General features: G+C 40.6%; 1 protein-coding gene across 1 annotated transcript in view; it reads left to right on the top strand.

The window, feature by feature from the left end:
- fat4 (FAT atypical cadherin 4) overlaps positions 1-19105 on the top strand; it is a 323488-nt gene that overhangs the window by 252318 nt on the left and 52065 nt on the right. Inside the window, exon 11 of the mRNA XM_078211165.1 lies at positions 5163-5267. Within this exon, the coding sequence (XP_078067291.1) occupies positions 5163-5267 (105 nt within the window). The remainder of the gene's footprint in view (positions 1-5162; positions 5268-19105) is intronic.

The raw sequence follows: 19105 nt of genomic DNA, 5'->3' as shown, positions 1-19105 counted from the left end.
TTAACCTCCGGAAAAATAATACTTTTTTAAAATGATGAAACTCTTGGAAAAAACTTGAGATCTGAACTCTCCAGACATCCCATAATAGACAGTAAACTCCATAGTTAATATTATAATTAGTGTAAAACAAGGTGTCTTGCTGTTGTATTCTCTCCAAAATTCCATTGATGCATTTTCAGTAGAAGAATGCATCTGACAATGGAAAGTTGTGTAATTTTATGTCAGAAAGCCATCATTGTTGTGTGCAATTTTCCAACCTTTCTCCAAGGGGCTGAAACATACAGAAAAATGGTAAAATTGCATTTTTCTGTCAACATGACAGATCAAGTAATCATGCATTTACATCAGCTAAATATAAGAATCTTCTAATTATTTATATTACCTCTTGGGGATGTATGTGATGATTGATTCATTCAAAAGAAATCACTCTTTTAATGATGGTAAGTATTCATGTGTGAATGGACACATCAGATTTTTGTATTTAATCTGAAGTGTAGCAACCATCAACTATAAATAGAAACAATGTGCCTTTCATCGATGTTTCAGCAAATCTATCTCTTACTATGATGGATTATATTTTGCCAGCTGCATTGTGCCTCATTTCCATTAACTTATTCTACTTTTTTAGGCTGAGAATGACCAAAGGAGATTACTTCAGCCCGATGTAATGTTAAAGTTTAAACCCGTATCTCCTAGAGTTAAGTTAGCTAATGATGATTAAGGACATTTTGTCCTCTGTTTAAAAAAGAGGTATTCTCTTCAAAGTAAATAGGCTTTAACATACAGGAGTTGGATGTTCTTTTTCCTGCCCGACCTTTCCTTGAACTATTCATTTCCGGTTTCATATGGTTTATTACGGTAAAGGAATGCACTTTCATTAAATTGTTTCTTTTCAAATTAAGAATTCAGATTTATGTATTTGAATAAATAAACTTTAGCACAGCGCATATTGGGCCAGAAATTACTGTCAAAATAACAGTGAGGTTAACAATGCTCAGCAGTATTAATGCACAAATCAAACAGCAACTTCAGGTGACAGGAAATGCACAGTTAAATGCGAAAACCTGAAAGTTGCTGTCTGAGATGTGCTTCTCTGCCAGTAGCTTCACAAGAACCAGCATATTGCTGTCTAAATCACCATTGAAATCCATTCAATGTCATGATGCTCCTGAACCTGCACCCAAACTAAACTCGCTCAAGAAGTTATGGCTTGTCCATTTCAGCTCAAGTGCAGGTTTTCCCATGCGATATGCCTTAATTGCTGCCAAACAACCTCCCAAGCACTATTACAAACGTGGATTCTCATTACTTCAACTTTTAACTGTTTCTCTGTTTTCTTGTTCCCTCAATCAAATCTTTTGTTCCTTTCTCTATTTCACTTCTTGTACCAGATTTGACATCGAATTGACTATTCTAAATTACAATTCCTGGTTCAAACTTTAGAAACTTCAATCTGATTAAAGAGATACACAGTTGGTTGCCTGTTTCACAGGTGCCAGAAGCCTATCACGCTCAGCCACTTGCAGGGCAAAGTTTCATGGAACTTAAATGGGCAAGGGTAAATCTTTCCTTTAGTGGCCACCTCCTTCCCATGAGCTGCAAATCTCTGGTTGGCTGGGCGGGGCTTCTGTCCCGGGGCCTTTGATCCCTGTGAAAAGAGGCAACATGGGTCTCTCGTTGGCTCACAAGCTGGTCGAGACCCCTGTCAGCCCCATAAAATTCCCTCCCCCCTTGATTATTTGTTGCCTGCTGCATCTATTCCTGTGTGTCTCCATTTATTTTGATGATTTTGCATTCCAGTTGTACTTAAATTGTTTCTTTTCAAATTAAGAATTCGGATTTATATATTATGATGATGTATGGACAGAGTAAGATTGTAAAATGCCATACAATTTGTCAAAAACATCCAGCTATATAATGTTATTTACACATGCACTTCCTGTCAAAAGACACATTCCTGTGTTTCACATAATTTCCATTATAACCTGTCTGTCATCATTAAACTATTAATCCTAAAAGAAAATTGCTTGAAATACAGAGCAAGTACATCAGCATATGTACCTGGGAAAGGCAGCATTTTACATTCCTGTTGTGTATGTGTACTATTTCATCATCTCGCCTTGGAATGAGTCCTTGAAGCTTAATCTTCGAGATGGGCGGTTCTGTGCCTTAAATACCACTCGGACCTCCCAGCTGGATATTTGAGACAATTAATATTATTCTTCATAGTGGCATCTATGTAGGAGCTGCAATAGGAAGATCCAAAATCTGGCTTTGGATTACTGTTTTATGGTCCTGTTTGTGGCTGCTACTCCCCACCCCCACATCCAAAAATGACCATATTCCCCATCACATTTTCTCACCCAAGGACCTCTGTTAAACAGTTTTCTCCAGCTGTGAATATAAATTTAAAAATAAGTATTTATTTGAATTAAAACACACTTCCTCATTGCTGAGGAAACCTTTTAAAGTGCTCACCTTACCTCTGCCCCCTCCCTCCAGCAGACCACTGTTGTCCAATCATGGAAAAGATGGGAGCGGGAGGACTCATTGGAGTGCATCCCTAGCAGTGAACTGGGGCAATCTATATTGCATTTGGAATAAATACTCAGCTTCATGTCAGATCATGCAGATGTTGTCAAGCTATTGCAATTCATTGTAATAAATCACATTTAGCATTTGATCAACTTTATATACCTATTACATTATACAGCAAAACATGTATCCTCCAATTCACTGAGATTTATTAGTCTGTAATTTAAATCCAAGCATGCATGATGCATTGAATCTATTGTTGCAATCACATTAAAGAGAAATTTTAACGCTCAGTGATTAACTGGAAGAAATTATGCCACAAGGTTCTACCTTTTAAACCAAGTGAATTTAACTATTCAGAAGTAAATAAAGTAAACACTAAATAAACATTGTCTTAGGTGAACATGTACTTTACATCAAAAAAAATAATAAAACAAAACCACATATATTTTGAATTAAAATTCTCCCTTTTTACTTATGACATCTCCAGAAAGTCCTTAGCTACTTATCAGGTTTTTGAATTTTCCTTCACTTCCTGCGACCAAACCAAGTGACGCAGTTCCCAGGACTTCTATTCTCCTCCGCGTTCCTCCTATCCTCCATGTATGAGCTTTCTTGGAGTCCATTCATTAGCCTCAGCCAAGCAATCCTACACTGCTCCTTAAATACCTCCCAATCTTGGACATTCCAGTTCAAGCTTGTGCTTCGCGCTTCACTACCCTCTTGCTTAATGCCTCCACCCTTAATGATAGCCCTTTTGCTTCTAGTCTACAGTTATTTTCCAGTTCTTAGCCTATGTTGTCTTTGCCTGCTGAACTTGGGGCTCATGCCGACCAACGTGGGTGCTTTTGTGTCACGCCTTTATAATTGTTTCAAATAAGCAATATAAACTCATATGGATTTACTGAAATAAAGATTAACAAAGAGCCTACAGACACTTGAACAGCACTCACTGGTAGACACAAATCTTAGAAGGCATGTTAATATTACCACTTCAACAATCTAAAGAAGAATTGAATAGAATGGGCTTGCTTATTATGATATGCCTGAGGCATGACAATTTTTGCTCTTGATCAAAAAAAGATTCCAGTACTGGGTGGAGTGGGGGGAATGACAAACAACGAAAACCTCTGATACAATAAGCCGAACAACTGGTCTCCGTAACACCACTAGCATTGGTGCATTCGAAGCCAAGTCTCAAAAATGGCATACTCTGCATTCTTCTGACCTTGCAGCAATTTAGTGTCTGACCTGACAGTTATGGACCTTGTAAGAAGTTTAACAACACCAGGTTATGACAGTTATGGACCTTACAGAACCCATTCACTTCCTCTCTTAAACACTGTTCTGGAGCAGAAGGAGACCATTTGGCCCAACATGTCAACTGGCTCTCCAAATGAGCATTGTAACTTAGTGCTCATTCCCCCACCTTTTCCTTATACTCTTGCACATTGTTTCAATTCAAATAATTATATAATACTCTCTTGAATGCCTTGATTGAACCCGTCTCCACCACACTTAAAGGCAGTGTGTTCCAGACCTGAACCACTCGCTGTGTTTTTTCTCACATCACTTCTTTTCAAATCACTTTAAGTTTGTGCCCCCTTGTTCTCGATCCTTTTATGAATGGGAACAGTCTCTCCCTATCCTATCTACTCAGTCCAGCCCCCTCATGATTTTGAACATATCTATCAAATTTCCAGTTAGCCACCTTCTCTCCAAGGAGAACAGTCCCATCCTCTCCGATCTATCCTCGTAACTGAAGTTTCTCATCCCTGGAACCATTCTTGTTAAACTTATTTTGCATTCACATCCTTCCTATAGTGTGGCACCCAGAACTGTACACAGTAGTCCAACTGAGATCTAGCTAATGTCTTGTATAAGTTCAGCATAAACCTTTTGCTTATTTTGGAGGTGGGGGTTGTAATCCACTCCCCTATAAAATCCACCCTTGTGTGTTTTTCATTTTACATCCATACACCCCATAGTCTACTCAGACAGGAGTTGTTCAGCCTCTCAAACCTCTATCTTAATATCAACTTTCTTGGTTCCACATCTGTTAATACCCTTGGTACCAGTGTAATGACACAAGAAACAAATGGATACAAATTTATTTTTATACACTTTTTGGAGGAGGACCAATAAATAACATTAAACTCATATATTTGGAACAACTACATTTAATTGGCTCCAATTGGGATACTTAATATTGAATTAATAATTTAGAAGATGATGTTTACTCTAGATATGCCCTAGAAGAAAGATGAACAATATTGTCGATGATCACCTAGTGTGAACTACGTACTTGAACACAGGTGTAGAGATGGGAAGAGTTCACAACGCAGCTGCATTATTCTATTCACTTCCCAACATGCACAAGTGCCTAAATGAGGGAAAGATAAATAAAATAAAGACTGGGATTTTCCGGCCCTGGTGTGGCAGGTGCAGCAAGCCAGCCAAACGTTCGGTGGGACAGGAAGATCCCACTGTGGGATGGGCTAGAAAATCCCACCCAAAGTTTTGAAAGTCTCATTATTTTAAAAATGCCATGCATATGTTAGACTGGTGAACTCTTCAGTGGGATAAGCTATGTACATTACATTTGTGTTTTGCTTTATTTGTTGCAGGTAAAACATGTGATGCCACTATTAACTACTGCGAGTGTAGCCCTTGTTTTAACGAAGGAACGTGCCAGAATCAAGCAACTGGTTATTACTGCCACTGTCCATTTGGTAAGGAATAACACTATAAACATGTATGCATGCATAATATATAGAAGGCATAGTCTTTTTACAACACATTCCTTAAGATGTGAATATTTACATGAAACAGATCCTAAAGGACAAATTGAGCTGAATATGTGGAATGGCCTTTTCTCATCTTGGGTATGCATAGAATGGGTATCCATTTATATTGGCTTTTGCTAAATCAAAATCAGTTTTAACCAAGATAACGTGCCCTAATTATCTGCCTAAAACATCGTACATAGTTTGTATTTGAGTAAGATTTATTTTGATAAACTGTTCTGTTGGTTTGAATGATTGTAGCTTCATTTCAACTAACAGTTCAGGCTGATTCATGTATAATTGTGAATAAGTAGTTGAAGTTTTATTGCTTTACATTATAAAGCCATATTACTTCCCCCTCACTGTGTTATTATAGTTTACTGCAGAGCTCTGACCAGTTTCAGGAAACATTGGTTATGTATTATACATAAACTTGCTCCAAGTTTAATTTGCAATATTTTATTCAATGTGCAAAAACAAACAAGATTTGCGCTTTGCATGAGTTGAACAACTGCCAGGTTGATTTACTAGCTCATAGAGCAGTAACTAAACAGCAAAAGTACTTCATTGGCTGTAAAGCATGTAGGGATACCCTGTGATGGCAAAACATGCTCTATAAATGAATTGATTTGTTTCCTTTTTTCATTCTTGTCCCTATACGTGAAGGTTCTTGCATAATTTAAAGCATATTAATAACAGCAATTTTCAGAATGATCTATCACAGTTGTGGCTCAGAGTGTATTTGCAGCGGTCTGACGTCATATCTGGACTGTAACCAGAGAAAATTGTGGGTGACACAAGAGTAGAAATTGTTTTAAGATTTCATTCTACAGTTGTCAGAAAGACACTGTCTCCTTCCTCCTCCCTTTGGTTTATTCTGATATTCTATTTCTTTTCCACCCCCTATTTCATGTTCTTGATTTTCTCCCCATCCCCAGCCACACAAACACTTTTCTCCCATTTCCGATCCAACCCTGCTTCGACTATTCCTTTCTTCCCTCAATTTGCCCTCTAACCATGGACCAGAATTTACTCTGAAATCTCACCTCTCTTTCCAGAGTAAATTCGCATTCTTCTCCTACCTTCTCAGGTTCATGCTAGTACTGTTCTTCCCCTCCATCGCCAATTCCAAGTCACACTTCCAAGGGCAGGAAATCACTTACAAAATCAGTGAATATGGACTGAGAAGTCAGTAGAGAATGGTGCTATGGTGGGTGTTGTGGATGAGATGAACTTGGAGGTGGCTAATGTTCACTTAAGGGCCTCCTTCCACTGTCGCTGATATTCAAAAGCACTCAGTGTCTGATCGAGGGCCCCAGCACCGAGTGGGCTGCTGAAGCTAGCCTCCTGCCCTTGCCTCTGACTCTTTCCCTCTCCTGCAACTCCCACTCTGCCCTCACTCACCTTGACTTGGGGTCCCTTATTGAAGCTGGGTCCATGGTGGATGAATATTTGCCCTCTGGGTCCTTAATCTAGGGGAAGGTCTGATACTGACCACTTAAGTGCCTGACTGGCACTTAATTCCAATGTGCCTTCACCAAGAATAGTGATGCAGAGCTCCCACTGGTCCTCCAAACATAATGCAGACATTAAATTGCACCCATTAGATCTAGAACAGCCCATGTACCCTTCAGAGTTCTTGACAGTTTATTTTCAAACGGACTGGCAGTTCATGAAAGCAAGTCTGGAATTCCTTCCTCATCCCTATTCATTCTGAATGGTAGAAAATTGAGCCCAAAATCACATGGTCCAGAACATACTCTGCTGGAGGCCAGTAATTAAATTCCCTTCTCGTAAGGGAAATGAGTTTGATGTCAAAGCAAAGCAGCACAGTGGTCATGGTGTCAGACCTGACGCCAATTTGCATTCAGCAGTGAGTGCAGGGAAGCACAATGTTAAGTTTACTGAAGGAGACTTCATTCATATCAATATAACTGGGCCATTTTCTGTGACTCAACATGCAAAGTCCAGTCAGCTTTGACTGGAACAGCATTACACCATGGTCTGATCAGAACAGGAATTTCAGGCTTTGTCAGAAGCCAGCTCAGTTCAGCACTCCAAAGATACTCACTCTCCCAATGTAAATTACAATTGGAAGTACAGTCTCCACAACATCTGGAAAAATGTTCCTAATCATTCTGTTTGCTAACTTGTACAAAAACTATTGCCATCATGCATTAAAATGAAGTCCTTAAGGTTGAAATCATTGCCAGTATGTGTTATGGCAGACCACCAGCAAGAAATTAAGGTGATTCAAACCACATTGGATACTGCTACATATTAAATGCTGAGAGCTGTACTCCTTACTGTCATTTTATTCAAGACAAATCACAATTATCCCGTCACCTTATTGGTATTTGTACAAAACGTTTGTGTAAACTAGCTTATAGTACAGCACTTGGTCTGTTTATAATGGCAACTCATCACATTAAATGTTGGAATATAAACTAGATACTCCAGATAGTTTATACAAACTGATTCCAGGAAGTTAAATATGAACATATGAATTAGGAGCAGGAGTAGGCCATTCAGCCCCACGAGTCTGCTTCTTCATTCAATCCGATCTGTGGCCTCAACTCCACTTTCCTGCCTACCCTTTGACTCCTTTGTAGTCAACAATCCGTCTACCTCTGCCTTAAAAAGTATCTAAATGTCCCTGTCTCCCCCGCTCTCTGGGGAAGAGAATTTCACAGGGTCACAACCCTCTGAAAGCAGAAATGTCTCCTTGTCTCCATCTTAAATAGGAGACCGCTTAATTTAAAACTGTGTCCCCGAATTCTTGTCTCTCCCACAAGGGGAAACATCCTATTAGCATCTACTCTACCAAGTCCCCTCAAGATCTTATATGTTTTAATAAGATCACATCTCAAACCTTCTAAGCCCCAATGGTTATGGATCCAACCTGTCCAATCTTTCCTCATAACTCACTCATTCCAGAAATCAGTCAAGCAAACCTTCTTCGAACTGCTAATGAAATTATGTCCTTTCTTAAATAAAGAAACCAAAATTGTACACAGTACTCCAGATTGTATCAACGCCCTGTACAAACATAGCAAAACTACCCTACTTTTATATTCCATTCCCATTCCCATGTGTGGCAATATTCCATTTGCTTTCCTAATCACTTGCCATACTTGCACACTAACTTTTTATGATTCATGTACAGGGGTACCAGGCCATCCAGGTCCCTCTGTACCCTAGAGATCTGCACGCTCTCTCTATTTAAATAACATATTACTTTTCTACTCTTCCTGCCAAAGTGGACAAGTTCACGCCTACCCACATCATACTCCATCTTCCAAGCTTTTGCACACCCAATTAACCTAGTTGAATCCCTTTGCAGACTCCTTGTGTCCTTTTCACAACTTTCTATCCTGCCTATCTTTGTGTCATCAGCAAATTTAACAATTATACATAGATTATAAATAAGCAAAGCCCCAAAACTATGGCATTCCTCTCATTAGAAAAGGCCAATCTGAAAAGGACCCATTTATGCCTTCTCCCTGCTTCCTTTTAGCAACTAATCCTCTATCCATGCCAATATGTTATCGTCTACACTCTCTTTACCACCCTAGTTATAGGACTCGCCAGAACAATGGTCCCAGTCCCAAACCTGTTGGACAGTTGCAAAGACTGAGGCTCCTCTACTTATAAATTCACAATCCTCTTACCTGCGTCACACCCTCTTGTCCCTGACACTGACCAAATCAGACAGCCTTATCCTAAGGTGTGTGACCACCTCTTGGAACAAAATGTCCAGATAGCTTTCCGCTCCCTGATATGTCACAGTGTCTGCAAGTCAGCCTCCAACTCGATGACTCTGTGCCGAATCTCCATGAGCCGCAGACACTTACTGCAGGCGTGTTTGTTCTGGATTGACCACGACCTCCCACCTTCTACAATCACAACACATTACGTGCCCTGCCATTTTTATTACATGTTAATTTGCTTGATTAATTTATAATCAATAAATCCTGTTACTCCCGATAAGATTTACTACTTCTAGTAAACCTTTCTACTAATAAAACCTTAGAATTACTAATAAATTATACGACTTTTGAGCGATTAACAACCAAAATACTCACCAACTAATCACTGACCTGTTTTCCTGTGATGCCATCTGTTTTATTAAACAGATATGATTGGCAAAATGTGCTGTGATACCTCAAACGTACACATTTATTGAAAGGTGACCCTTTAAAGGTACTGCATTTCAGAACATATGTTGAGTCTGAATGTATTGCGGATTAAAAGAAAAACTTTAGAATTACTGGTAATCCTATAGGGCGGCTCGGTGGCACAGTGGCTAGCACTGCTGCTTCACAGCGCCAGGGACCTGGTTCAATTCCTGGCTTGGGTCACTGTCTGTGCGGAGTCTGCACGTTCTCCCCTTGTCTGCGAGGGTTTCCTCCAGGTGCTCCGGTTTCCTCCCACAGTCCAAAAGGTGCTGGTTAGATGCATTGACCATGATAAATTCTCCCTCAGTGTACCGAAACTGGTGCCAGAGTGTGGCAACTAGGGGATTTTCACAGTAATTTCATTGCAGTGTTAATGTAAGGCCTTGTGACATTAATAAATAAACTTTATGTTGTCATAACAAGTCCTGGGGTCCAAAGAAGAAGTTCTGTGCACTCTTCTTTCACCTTAAAGATCTAGGTTTCAATCTTGACCACACATATGGGTGAAATTCACTTCTCCAAGAGCCCAGTGTGAAATGTATATGGGCAATTTCAACCAGATTCTAACTGGTGATAGTTCACTGTACAAAAAACCTTTATCAATTTGTCATTACACTGGCAAATTTACTCAGAAATGCCAAAAGTATGAATAGTGTGGGAAGTGGACATATTGGGTAAGATTTGAACTAATTCAAAACCCATCCACTTACACAGAGTTAGGCCAGTTAACACTGTTCTGAAGTGTGGATTAACTTGTGTTGCTGTGGATTTTTTTTATTCGTTCATGGGACATGGGCGTTGCTGGCTAGCCAGCATTACTGCCCGTCCCTAGTTGTCCTTGGAGGGCAGTTGAGAGTCAACCACATTGCTGTGGCTCTGGTGACAGATTTCCTTCTATAAAGGACATTAGTGAACCAGATGCGTTTTTCTGACAATTGACAATGGTTTCACGGTCATCAATAGATTCTTAATTCCAGATATTTTTTATTGAATTCAAATTCCACCATCTGCCATGGTGGGATTCGAACCCGGGTCCCCAGAACATTAGCTGAGTTTCTGGATTAATAGTCTAGCGATAATACCACTACGCCATTACCTCCCCGTGTGAAGGCTACTATAGTTAGCATCTAATCCAAGTACAAGCAATACTGGTACTGAAGTGCCCCACTGCGAAGCATTGATGTACTTTATCTTGATGAGCATGCAAAAAAAGTATAAGCTGCCATAGGACCTTGTGCCATTCTCAATTTCTTTATTAATTATGTAAGGAATACATACATGACAGACAGAATGCATTAAGATCTGTTGCACAAGAGTTTTTGAATCATTAGAGCAAAACTTTAATCGTCACCAAAAAAATGTAGTCTATAGCAAGTGATTTGTTGCATGATGTACCATGACAAGTGGCTGCGCTGAAAGGAATCAGCATAATGTATATTCCAAAAAGCTCAATTTAGTCTAGAAAGTATCTGAGAAAATGTCCATGCTGACCCCTGAGTAAACCTGAGTAGTAATAAATCACCAAGCTTACATTACAGTCTTTGCACATTCCAATCCTTATTTAATATTTTATAATGCATAAGGTGAGTGTGGGTGCAAATGGGACGGATCATCTTCAGAACTGAAATAGAGGTAGAGGCTACGTTCCCCAAGTTTATTCCTCATTTCTGACTCATGTATTAGCAGGAAATTCACAATCTTGTTCATTTTAAAATAATGACCATTGATTGTAATAATCGTTACTTATGAAAACAGTTGATACAAGTAACCAGGATGCCGTTATATATTGCTCATTTTCTTGGACATTGTAATTCCATGTTACTCCTCTCGTCAACAAAATAACTTACATTTATATAGCAATTTCATTGTGAGAAATGCCACAAGAAGCATGGAAATTGGATTAAGGAAAACCCTTAAATCTTTTTGTGGGAAAATGGTTTAAACAGCCTGAATGGAGTCATTAGGCAGATAAATTGTGCAAACCTTGTACACATCATAAATAGCAATTCTAAAATCTCAAAACACCTACACAACTTGTATCTGCTCCATTCAGGTATCAGCTGCCTCATTTCTTTAAATGAGAGTCAACTTTAACTTCAGTGGTAACACAACATGGGCAACAGCAAATTTACAGACCATTTCATTCCCTGCCCAAGTGTTCTTTCCACGGAATCACTGCAGAGGGCAGTCGAACAGAGTGTAAAACAACTGCTAATACTCAATTGCCAGTTTGATCATCGCATGAATGGAAAATTACCCCTGAAATGCACACACTGCTATGATACTGACTAGGTTATTAGTCAAACTCTCATAGCATTGCACAGAAGGTATCAGGTGTAGTATTCAGTTCAAGCTGGGTTTAGAGGGTGAGCTTATACCAAGCTGAAAGAGGGGGAATGAGGGAGAGGCAAGAGGAGGACAGCTGGAATGAGAAGGGAAGGAGAGGGACAAAGCTATTGTGGATAGGAAGAGTCAAACAGGATAGAAAGAAGAATTGCGAGGATGAGGAGGGTAGGGGGTTGGGATAAAGAAAAAGAGTGGGAAACACCTGTATAAGGAGGTGTTGGCCCAAAGTTATCTGCCAGTGGTGTGTGAGGTTTACAGGCTAGAAAGGACCATTATCACCGTAAAGGAATTGAAATGTCTTTAAGGAGTGGAGGTAGCCCAAAAACTTTATTGGCAGGAAAGAGAAAGAAACACAAACATGAAGAGGGTTTTTTTTAATCAGATGGGTATGTTACCAACCTCAAAACATGCTTCAGAAAGGTTGAGCAACATGGAAGGGTTTGATGTTTGACAGCCAGGGGCTGTGAATAGGATTCGAAGGACTAGGGTTTTTTGGGGTTTGGAAGTTGGTAATCAGGAAAGATAAAGTTCACTTGGATGCATTCTATCAAAGGCCTTTGAGATTCACCACCATGTATCTTTAGTTTCAAGGTAGAAGTCTGTATTTGAAAGCTTTCTTTCAAACTTTCATTGCACAGCGGTCTTCTTTAGAATTTCTCAGCATGTTCTGACCAAGGGTGACATTATTAGGATTCCAGGCAGTTTGGTAGGTGGCCGAGAGGCCTCAACAGTTCTTCCTTTTGTTATAAAATGCCAATAAAATCATAACCGCAGATTTTGAGTTTGTTGTTGTGATTGCTGCCACCTCGTGAAGTAGATAATTTAAAACAGCAGGGCCAGAGGAATGGACAGCTGTGTTCTGCCCTTTTCACTACCGCAGTGTGCATGCAAAACTTTCATGCAATAATTTCCAGAAACATTTGAGACAGTTAAACATTAGTTTTTGGCAGCCCATTCACTGGAGTGTCACAAGTGTGATGTATAATATGACACTTTCCACACGAGAGGAGGCTGGGACGGGACAGAGTTTTCTCTTAACGTTTCTCAATCCAAATTTCAGAGATGAAACATTGCAATACTTAAATATTCTCTTAATTATTGGAGAAGAAGAGTAAATGTTTTGCTATATCAATACAATATGCAAGTGTGCAGCGTAATGTTCCATGGTCATACAGTTTTCACTGTCCATGGTAATACAGTTGGCATTGTCCATGGTAATACAGTTGGCATTGTCCATGGTAATACAGTTTTCACTGTCCATGATAATACAGTTGGCATTGTCCATGGTAATACAGTTGGTATTGTTCATGGTAATACAGTTTTCACTGTCCATGATAATACAGTTGGTATTGTTCATGGTAATACAGTTGGCATTGTCCTCCTGTTGTCCGGCAGAGATCAGACGACTCTGCGCTGAACAAAATTTGAACTTGGAAATCACTTGCTTTTTTTATGACTCAGTAGGCAAATGTGGAAGCAAAAAGACCAGTCGTTGGTACACGACTTCTTCCATTACGCCATATTGGTTAAAAACAGACGGCATTGTCCATGGTAATACAGTCTTCATCGTCCATGGTAGTACAGTTTTCATTGTCCATGGTAATACAGTTTTCATTGTCCATGGTGGGGGAGCATCTTGGGGATAGTGATCATAACTCTATCTCCTTTACGCTAGCATTGGAAAGAGATAGGATCAGGCAAGCTAGGAAAGTGTTTAAGGGGAAATATGAAGCCATCAGGCAGGGGATTAGAGGCGTAAATTGAAAGGAGGCATTCTCGAGGAAAACTACTGAAGTAAGGTAGCAGATTTTCAAGGAATGTTTGTCTGGAGTTCTGCATGACAACGTTCCGATGAGACAGGGAGGTGTTGGTAGGTTACGGGAACCATGGTGCACGAAAGCTGCGCTGAACCTAGTCAAAAAGAAAAGGAAAGCATACAAAAGGTTCAGAGAGCTAGGCGATGATCGGGATCTAGCTGAGTTTAGGAGTCCGGGGATAATGATGCAGCTATATAAGACCCTCGTCAGACCCCACTTGGAGTACTGTGCTCAGTTCTGGTCGCCTCATTACAGGAAGGATGTGGAAAAGATTGAAAGGGTGCAGAAGAGATTTACAAGGATGTTGCCTGGATTGAGTGGCATGCCTTATGAGGATAGGCTGAGGGAGCTCGGTCTTTTCTCCTTGGAGAGACGTAGGATGAGAGGAGACCTAATAGAGGTATGTAAGATGTTGAGAGGCATAGATTGGGTGGACTCTCAGAGGCTTTTTCCCAGGGTGGAAATGGCTGCTACGAGAGGACACAGGTTTAAGGTGCTGGGGGGTAGGTACAGGGGAAATGTTAGGGGGAAGTTTTTCACACAGAGGATGGTGGACGAGTGGAATCGGCTGCCGTCAGTGGTGGTGGAGGCAAACTCAATAGGGTCTTTTAAGAGACTCCTGGATGAGTACATGGGACTTAATAGGATGGAGGGTTATAGTTAGGCCTAAAAGGTAGGGATATGTTCGGCACAACTTGTGGGGCCGAAGGACCTGTTTTGTGCTGTAGTTTTCTATGTTTCTATGTATACGGCTTGTAGGAAGGGACTTAAGAAAGAAATTAGGAGAGCCAGAAGGGGTCACGAGAAGACCTTGGCAGGTAAGATTAAGGAGAACCCTAAGGCGTTCTATAAATATATGAAGAGTAAAAGGATGAGATGTGAAGGAATAGGACCTATAAAAGGTGAAGGTGAGAAAGTCTGTACAGAACCGGAAGAAATAGCAGAGGTGCTTCATGAATACTTTACCTCAGTATTCATGGTGGAAAAAGACCTGGGTAGTTGTACTACAGGATTGAGGCGGACTGAAAAGATTGAGTATGTGGATGTTAAGAAAGAGGATGTGTTGGAAATTTTGAATAGCATCAAGATAGATAAGTCGCCGGGACCGGATGGGATGTACCCCAGGTTACTGTGGGAGGCGAGGGAAGAGATTGCAGAGCCTCTGGCGATGATCTTTGCGTCGTCGATGGAGACGGGAGAGGTTCCAGAGGATTGGAGGATTGCGGATGTGGTTCCTATATTCAAGAAAGGGAATAGGGATAGCCCAGGAAATTACCGACCGGTGAGTCTAACCTCAGTAGTTGGTAAGTTGATGGAGAAGGTCCTGAGGGACAGGATTTATGAACATTTAGAGAAGTTTAGTATGCTCAAAAGTAGTCAGCTCGGCTTTGTCAAAGGCAAATCGTGCCTTACAAGCTGGTGGAATTCTTTGAAAATGTGACTAAACACATTGACGAAGGAAAAGCGGTAGATGTGGTTTACATGGACTTCACCAAGGCGTTCGATAAGGTCCCCCATGCAAGACTTCTTGAGAAAGTGAGAGGGCATAGGATCCAAGGGGCTGTTGCCTTGTGGATTCAGAACTGGCTTGCCTGCAGAAGGCAGACAGTGGTGGTAGACGGGTCTTTTTCTGAATGGAGGTCGGTCACCAGTGGAGTGCCCCAGGGATCTGTTCTGGGACCCTTGATGTTTGTCATTTTCATAAATGACCTGGATGAGGAAGTGGAGGGATGGGTTGGTAAGTTTGCCGACGACACGAAGGTTGGTGGTGTTGTGGATAGGTTGGAGGGATGTCAGAAGCTGCAGCGTGACATAGATAGGATGCAAGACTGGGCGGAGAAGTGGCAGATGGACCTCAACCTGGATAAATGTGTAGTGGTCCATTTTGGCAGGTCAAATGGGATGAAGGAGTATAATATCAAGGGTAAGACTCTTAGCAGTGTAGAGGATCAGAAGGACCTTGGGGTCCAGGTCCATAGGACTCTTAAATCGGCCTCGCAGGTAGAGGAGGTGGTTAAGAAGGCGTTTGGTGTGCTGGCCTTCATCAATCGAGGGATTGAGTTTAGGAGTCGGGAGATAATGATGCAGCTTTATAAGACCCTCGTCAGACCCCACTTGGAGTACTGTGCTCAATTCTGGTCACCTCATTACAGGAGGGATGTGGAAATGATTGAAAGGGTGCAGAGAAGATTTACAAGGATGTTGCCTGGATTGGTTGGCATGCCTTATGAGGATAGGCTGAGGGAGCTCGGTCTTTTCTCCTTGGAGAGACGAAGAATGAGAGGTGGCCTGATAGAGGTGTACAAGATGTTGAGAGGTATAGGTCGGGTGGATTCTCGGAGGCTTTTTCCCAGGGCTGAAATCGCTGCTACGAGATGACACAGGTTTAAGGTGCTGGGGAGTACGTACAGAGGAGATGTCAGGGGTATGTTTTTCACTTAGAGGGTGGTGGGTGAGTGGAATCGGCTGCCGTCAGTGGTGGTGGAGGCAAACTCGATAGGGTCTTTTAAGAGACTTCTGGATGAGTACATGGGACTTAATAGGATTGAGGGTTATAGGTAAGCCTATATATAAGCCTAGGTAGGTAGGGACATGACCGGCGCAACTTGTGGGCCGAAGGGCCTGTTTGTGCTGTATTATTTCAATGTTCTATGGTAATACAGTTGGCATTGTCCATGGTAATACAGTTGGCATTGTCCATGGTAATACAATTTTCATTGTCCATGGTAATACAGTCTTCATTGTCCATGGTAATACAATTTTCATTGTCCATGGTAATACAGTCTTCATTGTCCATGGTAATACAATTTTCATTGTCCGTGGTAATACAGTCTTCATTATCCATGGTAATACAGTCTTCATTGTCCATGGTAATACAATTTTCATTGTCCATGGTAATACAGTCTTCATTGTCCATGGTAATACAATTTTCATTGTCCGTGGTAATACAGTCTTCATTGTCCATGGTAATACAGTCTTCATTGTCCATGGTAATACAGTCTTCATTGTCCATGGTAATACAGTCTTCATTGTCCATGGTAATACAGTCTTCCTTGTCCATGGTAATACAATTTTCATTGTCCATGGTAATACAGTCTTCATTGTCCATGGTAATACAGTCTTCATTGTCCATGGTAATACAATTTTCATTGTCCATGGTAATACAGTTGGCATTGTCCATGGTAATACAGTTGGCATTGTCCATGGTAATACAATTTTCATTGTCCATGGTAATACAGTCTTCATTGTCCATGGTAATACAATTTTCATTGTCCGTGGTAATACAGTCTTCATTGTCCATGGTAATACAGTCTTCATTGTCCATGGTAATACAGTTTTCATTGTTTATGGTAATACAGTTGGCATTGTCCATGGTAATACAATTTTCATTGTCCATGATAATACAATTGGCATTGTCCATGGTAATACAATTTTCATTGTCCATGATAATACAATTGGCATTGTCCATGGTAATACAGTTGGCATTGTCCATGGTAATACAGTTGACCTTGTCCATGGTAATACAGTTGACCTTGTTCATGGTATACAGTTTTCATTGTCCATGATAATACAGTTGACCTTGTCCATGGTAATACAGTTGACCTTGTCCATGGTAATACAGTTGACCTTGTCCATGATAATACAGTTGACCTTGTCCATGGTATACAGTTTTCATTGTCCATGATAATACAGTTGACCTTGTCCATGGTAATACAGTTGACCTTGTCCATGGTAATACAGTTGACCTTATCCATGGTATACAGTTTTCATTGTCCATGATAATACAGTTTTCATTGTCCATGATAATACAGTTGACCTTGTCCATGGTATACAGTTTTCATTGTCCATGATAATACAGTTGACCTTGTCCATGGTAATACAGTTTTCATTGTCCATGATAATGCAGTTGGCATTGTCCATGGTTATACAGTTGGCGGCACGGTAGCACAGTGGTTAGCACTGCTGCTTCACAGCTCCAGGGACCTGGGTTCGATTCCCGGCTTGGGTCACTGTCTGTGTGGAGTTTGCACATTCTTCTCGTGTCTGCGTGGGTTTCCTCCGGGTGCTCCGGTTTCCTCCCACAGTCCAAAGATGTGCACGTTAGGTTGATTGGCCATGCTAAAAAAAATTGCCCTTAGTGTCCTGGTTAGAGGGATTAGTGGGTAAATATGTAGGGATGTGGGGTAGGGCCTGGGTGGGATTGTGGTCGGTGCAGACTCGATGGGCCGAATGGCCTCTTTCTGTACTGTAGGGTTTCTAAGATTTCTAAGATCATTGTATGTCAGAGCTTATAAAAAAAAAAGAATTTTGCTGCACACAATTTTTTGAAGGATTGAAACCATTAATAGCAAACTCCCAACAATAGTATCTCTTAAGATTCAAAACAGTTGAAAAGTTTTATCCTATTGTTATTTTTCTAGAATCTGACATTTTTAAACGATTTTTATTCAAACTGTGGTATATTGATAACACGATGAAGGAATTGACTAGAGTGAATTACTATGAGTGAAAACTGAATTAATATCAGTAGATGTCACAGACCAGGATGCTTTAGCAACCTTAACATTTCAAACTTTGGCCCAGATTATTGCTGCCAGGTCGGATGCACAGTGTTCTGGCTCAGCAGACCTGACTCAAGAAAAAGAGGCCAAGAAGTTGGGACTTTTAAGGCCTGCCTTTTCACATCCCATACCCTCTATGCAAACCTTTGCCTCTGTACCCACTCCCAAAAGGATCCACACACCCAATGCTCTCTACCCAACCTTCATGGTCCCTCATGACCCGTATGCCTCCTTATGCTGCTCTACCAACCCCTTCGTACTCCTCAACCCACCCTACAGCCCTTCTTGCCTCTATATCAATCCATGTCCTCCATTCATCCCCATGGAACTTTACAGCCCTTAAGCCAGCTTAGTGCCAATTCTAGCCAAGCCATGCTCCAAACACTATTCTTTATCCTTATCCCCTTCATGTCAATGTCAACAGTATCCACTTTGGGCGCACATTAAGAGCCATGCTGACATAAAATAGTTAGTTATGTGTTTATTGATGACATCACTACTTAAAAAAAAACACTGATAAAAACTTTCAGTACATTTAAATTATTTAAATCGATCTCGTATGAAAACAAATATCTCCATTCTATAACCACTTGATCGATTGACCAAACTGCGCACATTCAACACGCACCCCATGATGATAACGATAGATTATAAAATCATTCATACAGCACAAATCACATGATAACTCTCAGGCTTATATCAACAGACAAGTAAAATAGGAAGCTTTTTTTTTAAACCACTATTTTTTTATTTGAATCCCAATGTTAACAATTCCAATGATCTTTGGCAGTTCCAAAATGTTTGGATGGTTGACAGCATGACAGTTCTGTGACAACTTAATGCATTTATGCACTGTTTACACACATTCATGTCTATTTTTA

The sequence above is a fragment of the Mustelus asterias genome, chromosome 1, assembly GCF_964213995.1.
Source record: "Mustelus asterias chromosome 1, sMusAst1.hap1.1, whole genome shotgun sequence".
Lineage (NCBI taxonomy): Eukaryota > Metazoa > Chordata > Chondrichthyes > Carcharhiniformes > Triakidae > Mustelus > Mustelus asterias.
Note: the sequence above shows the minus strand (reverse complement) of the source record. Positions and strands in the feature narration are given on the sequence as shown.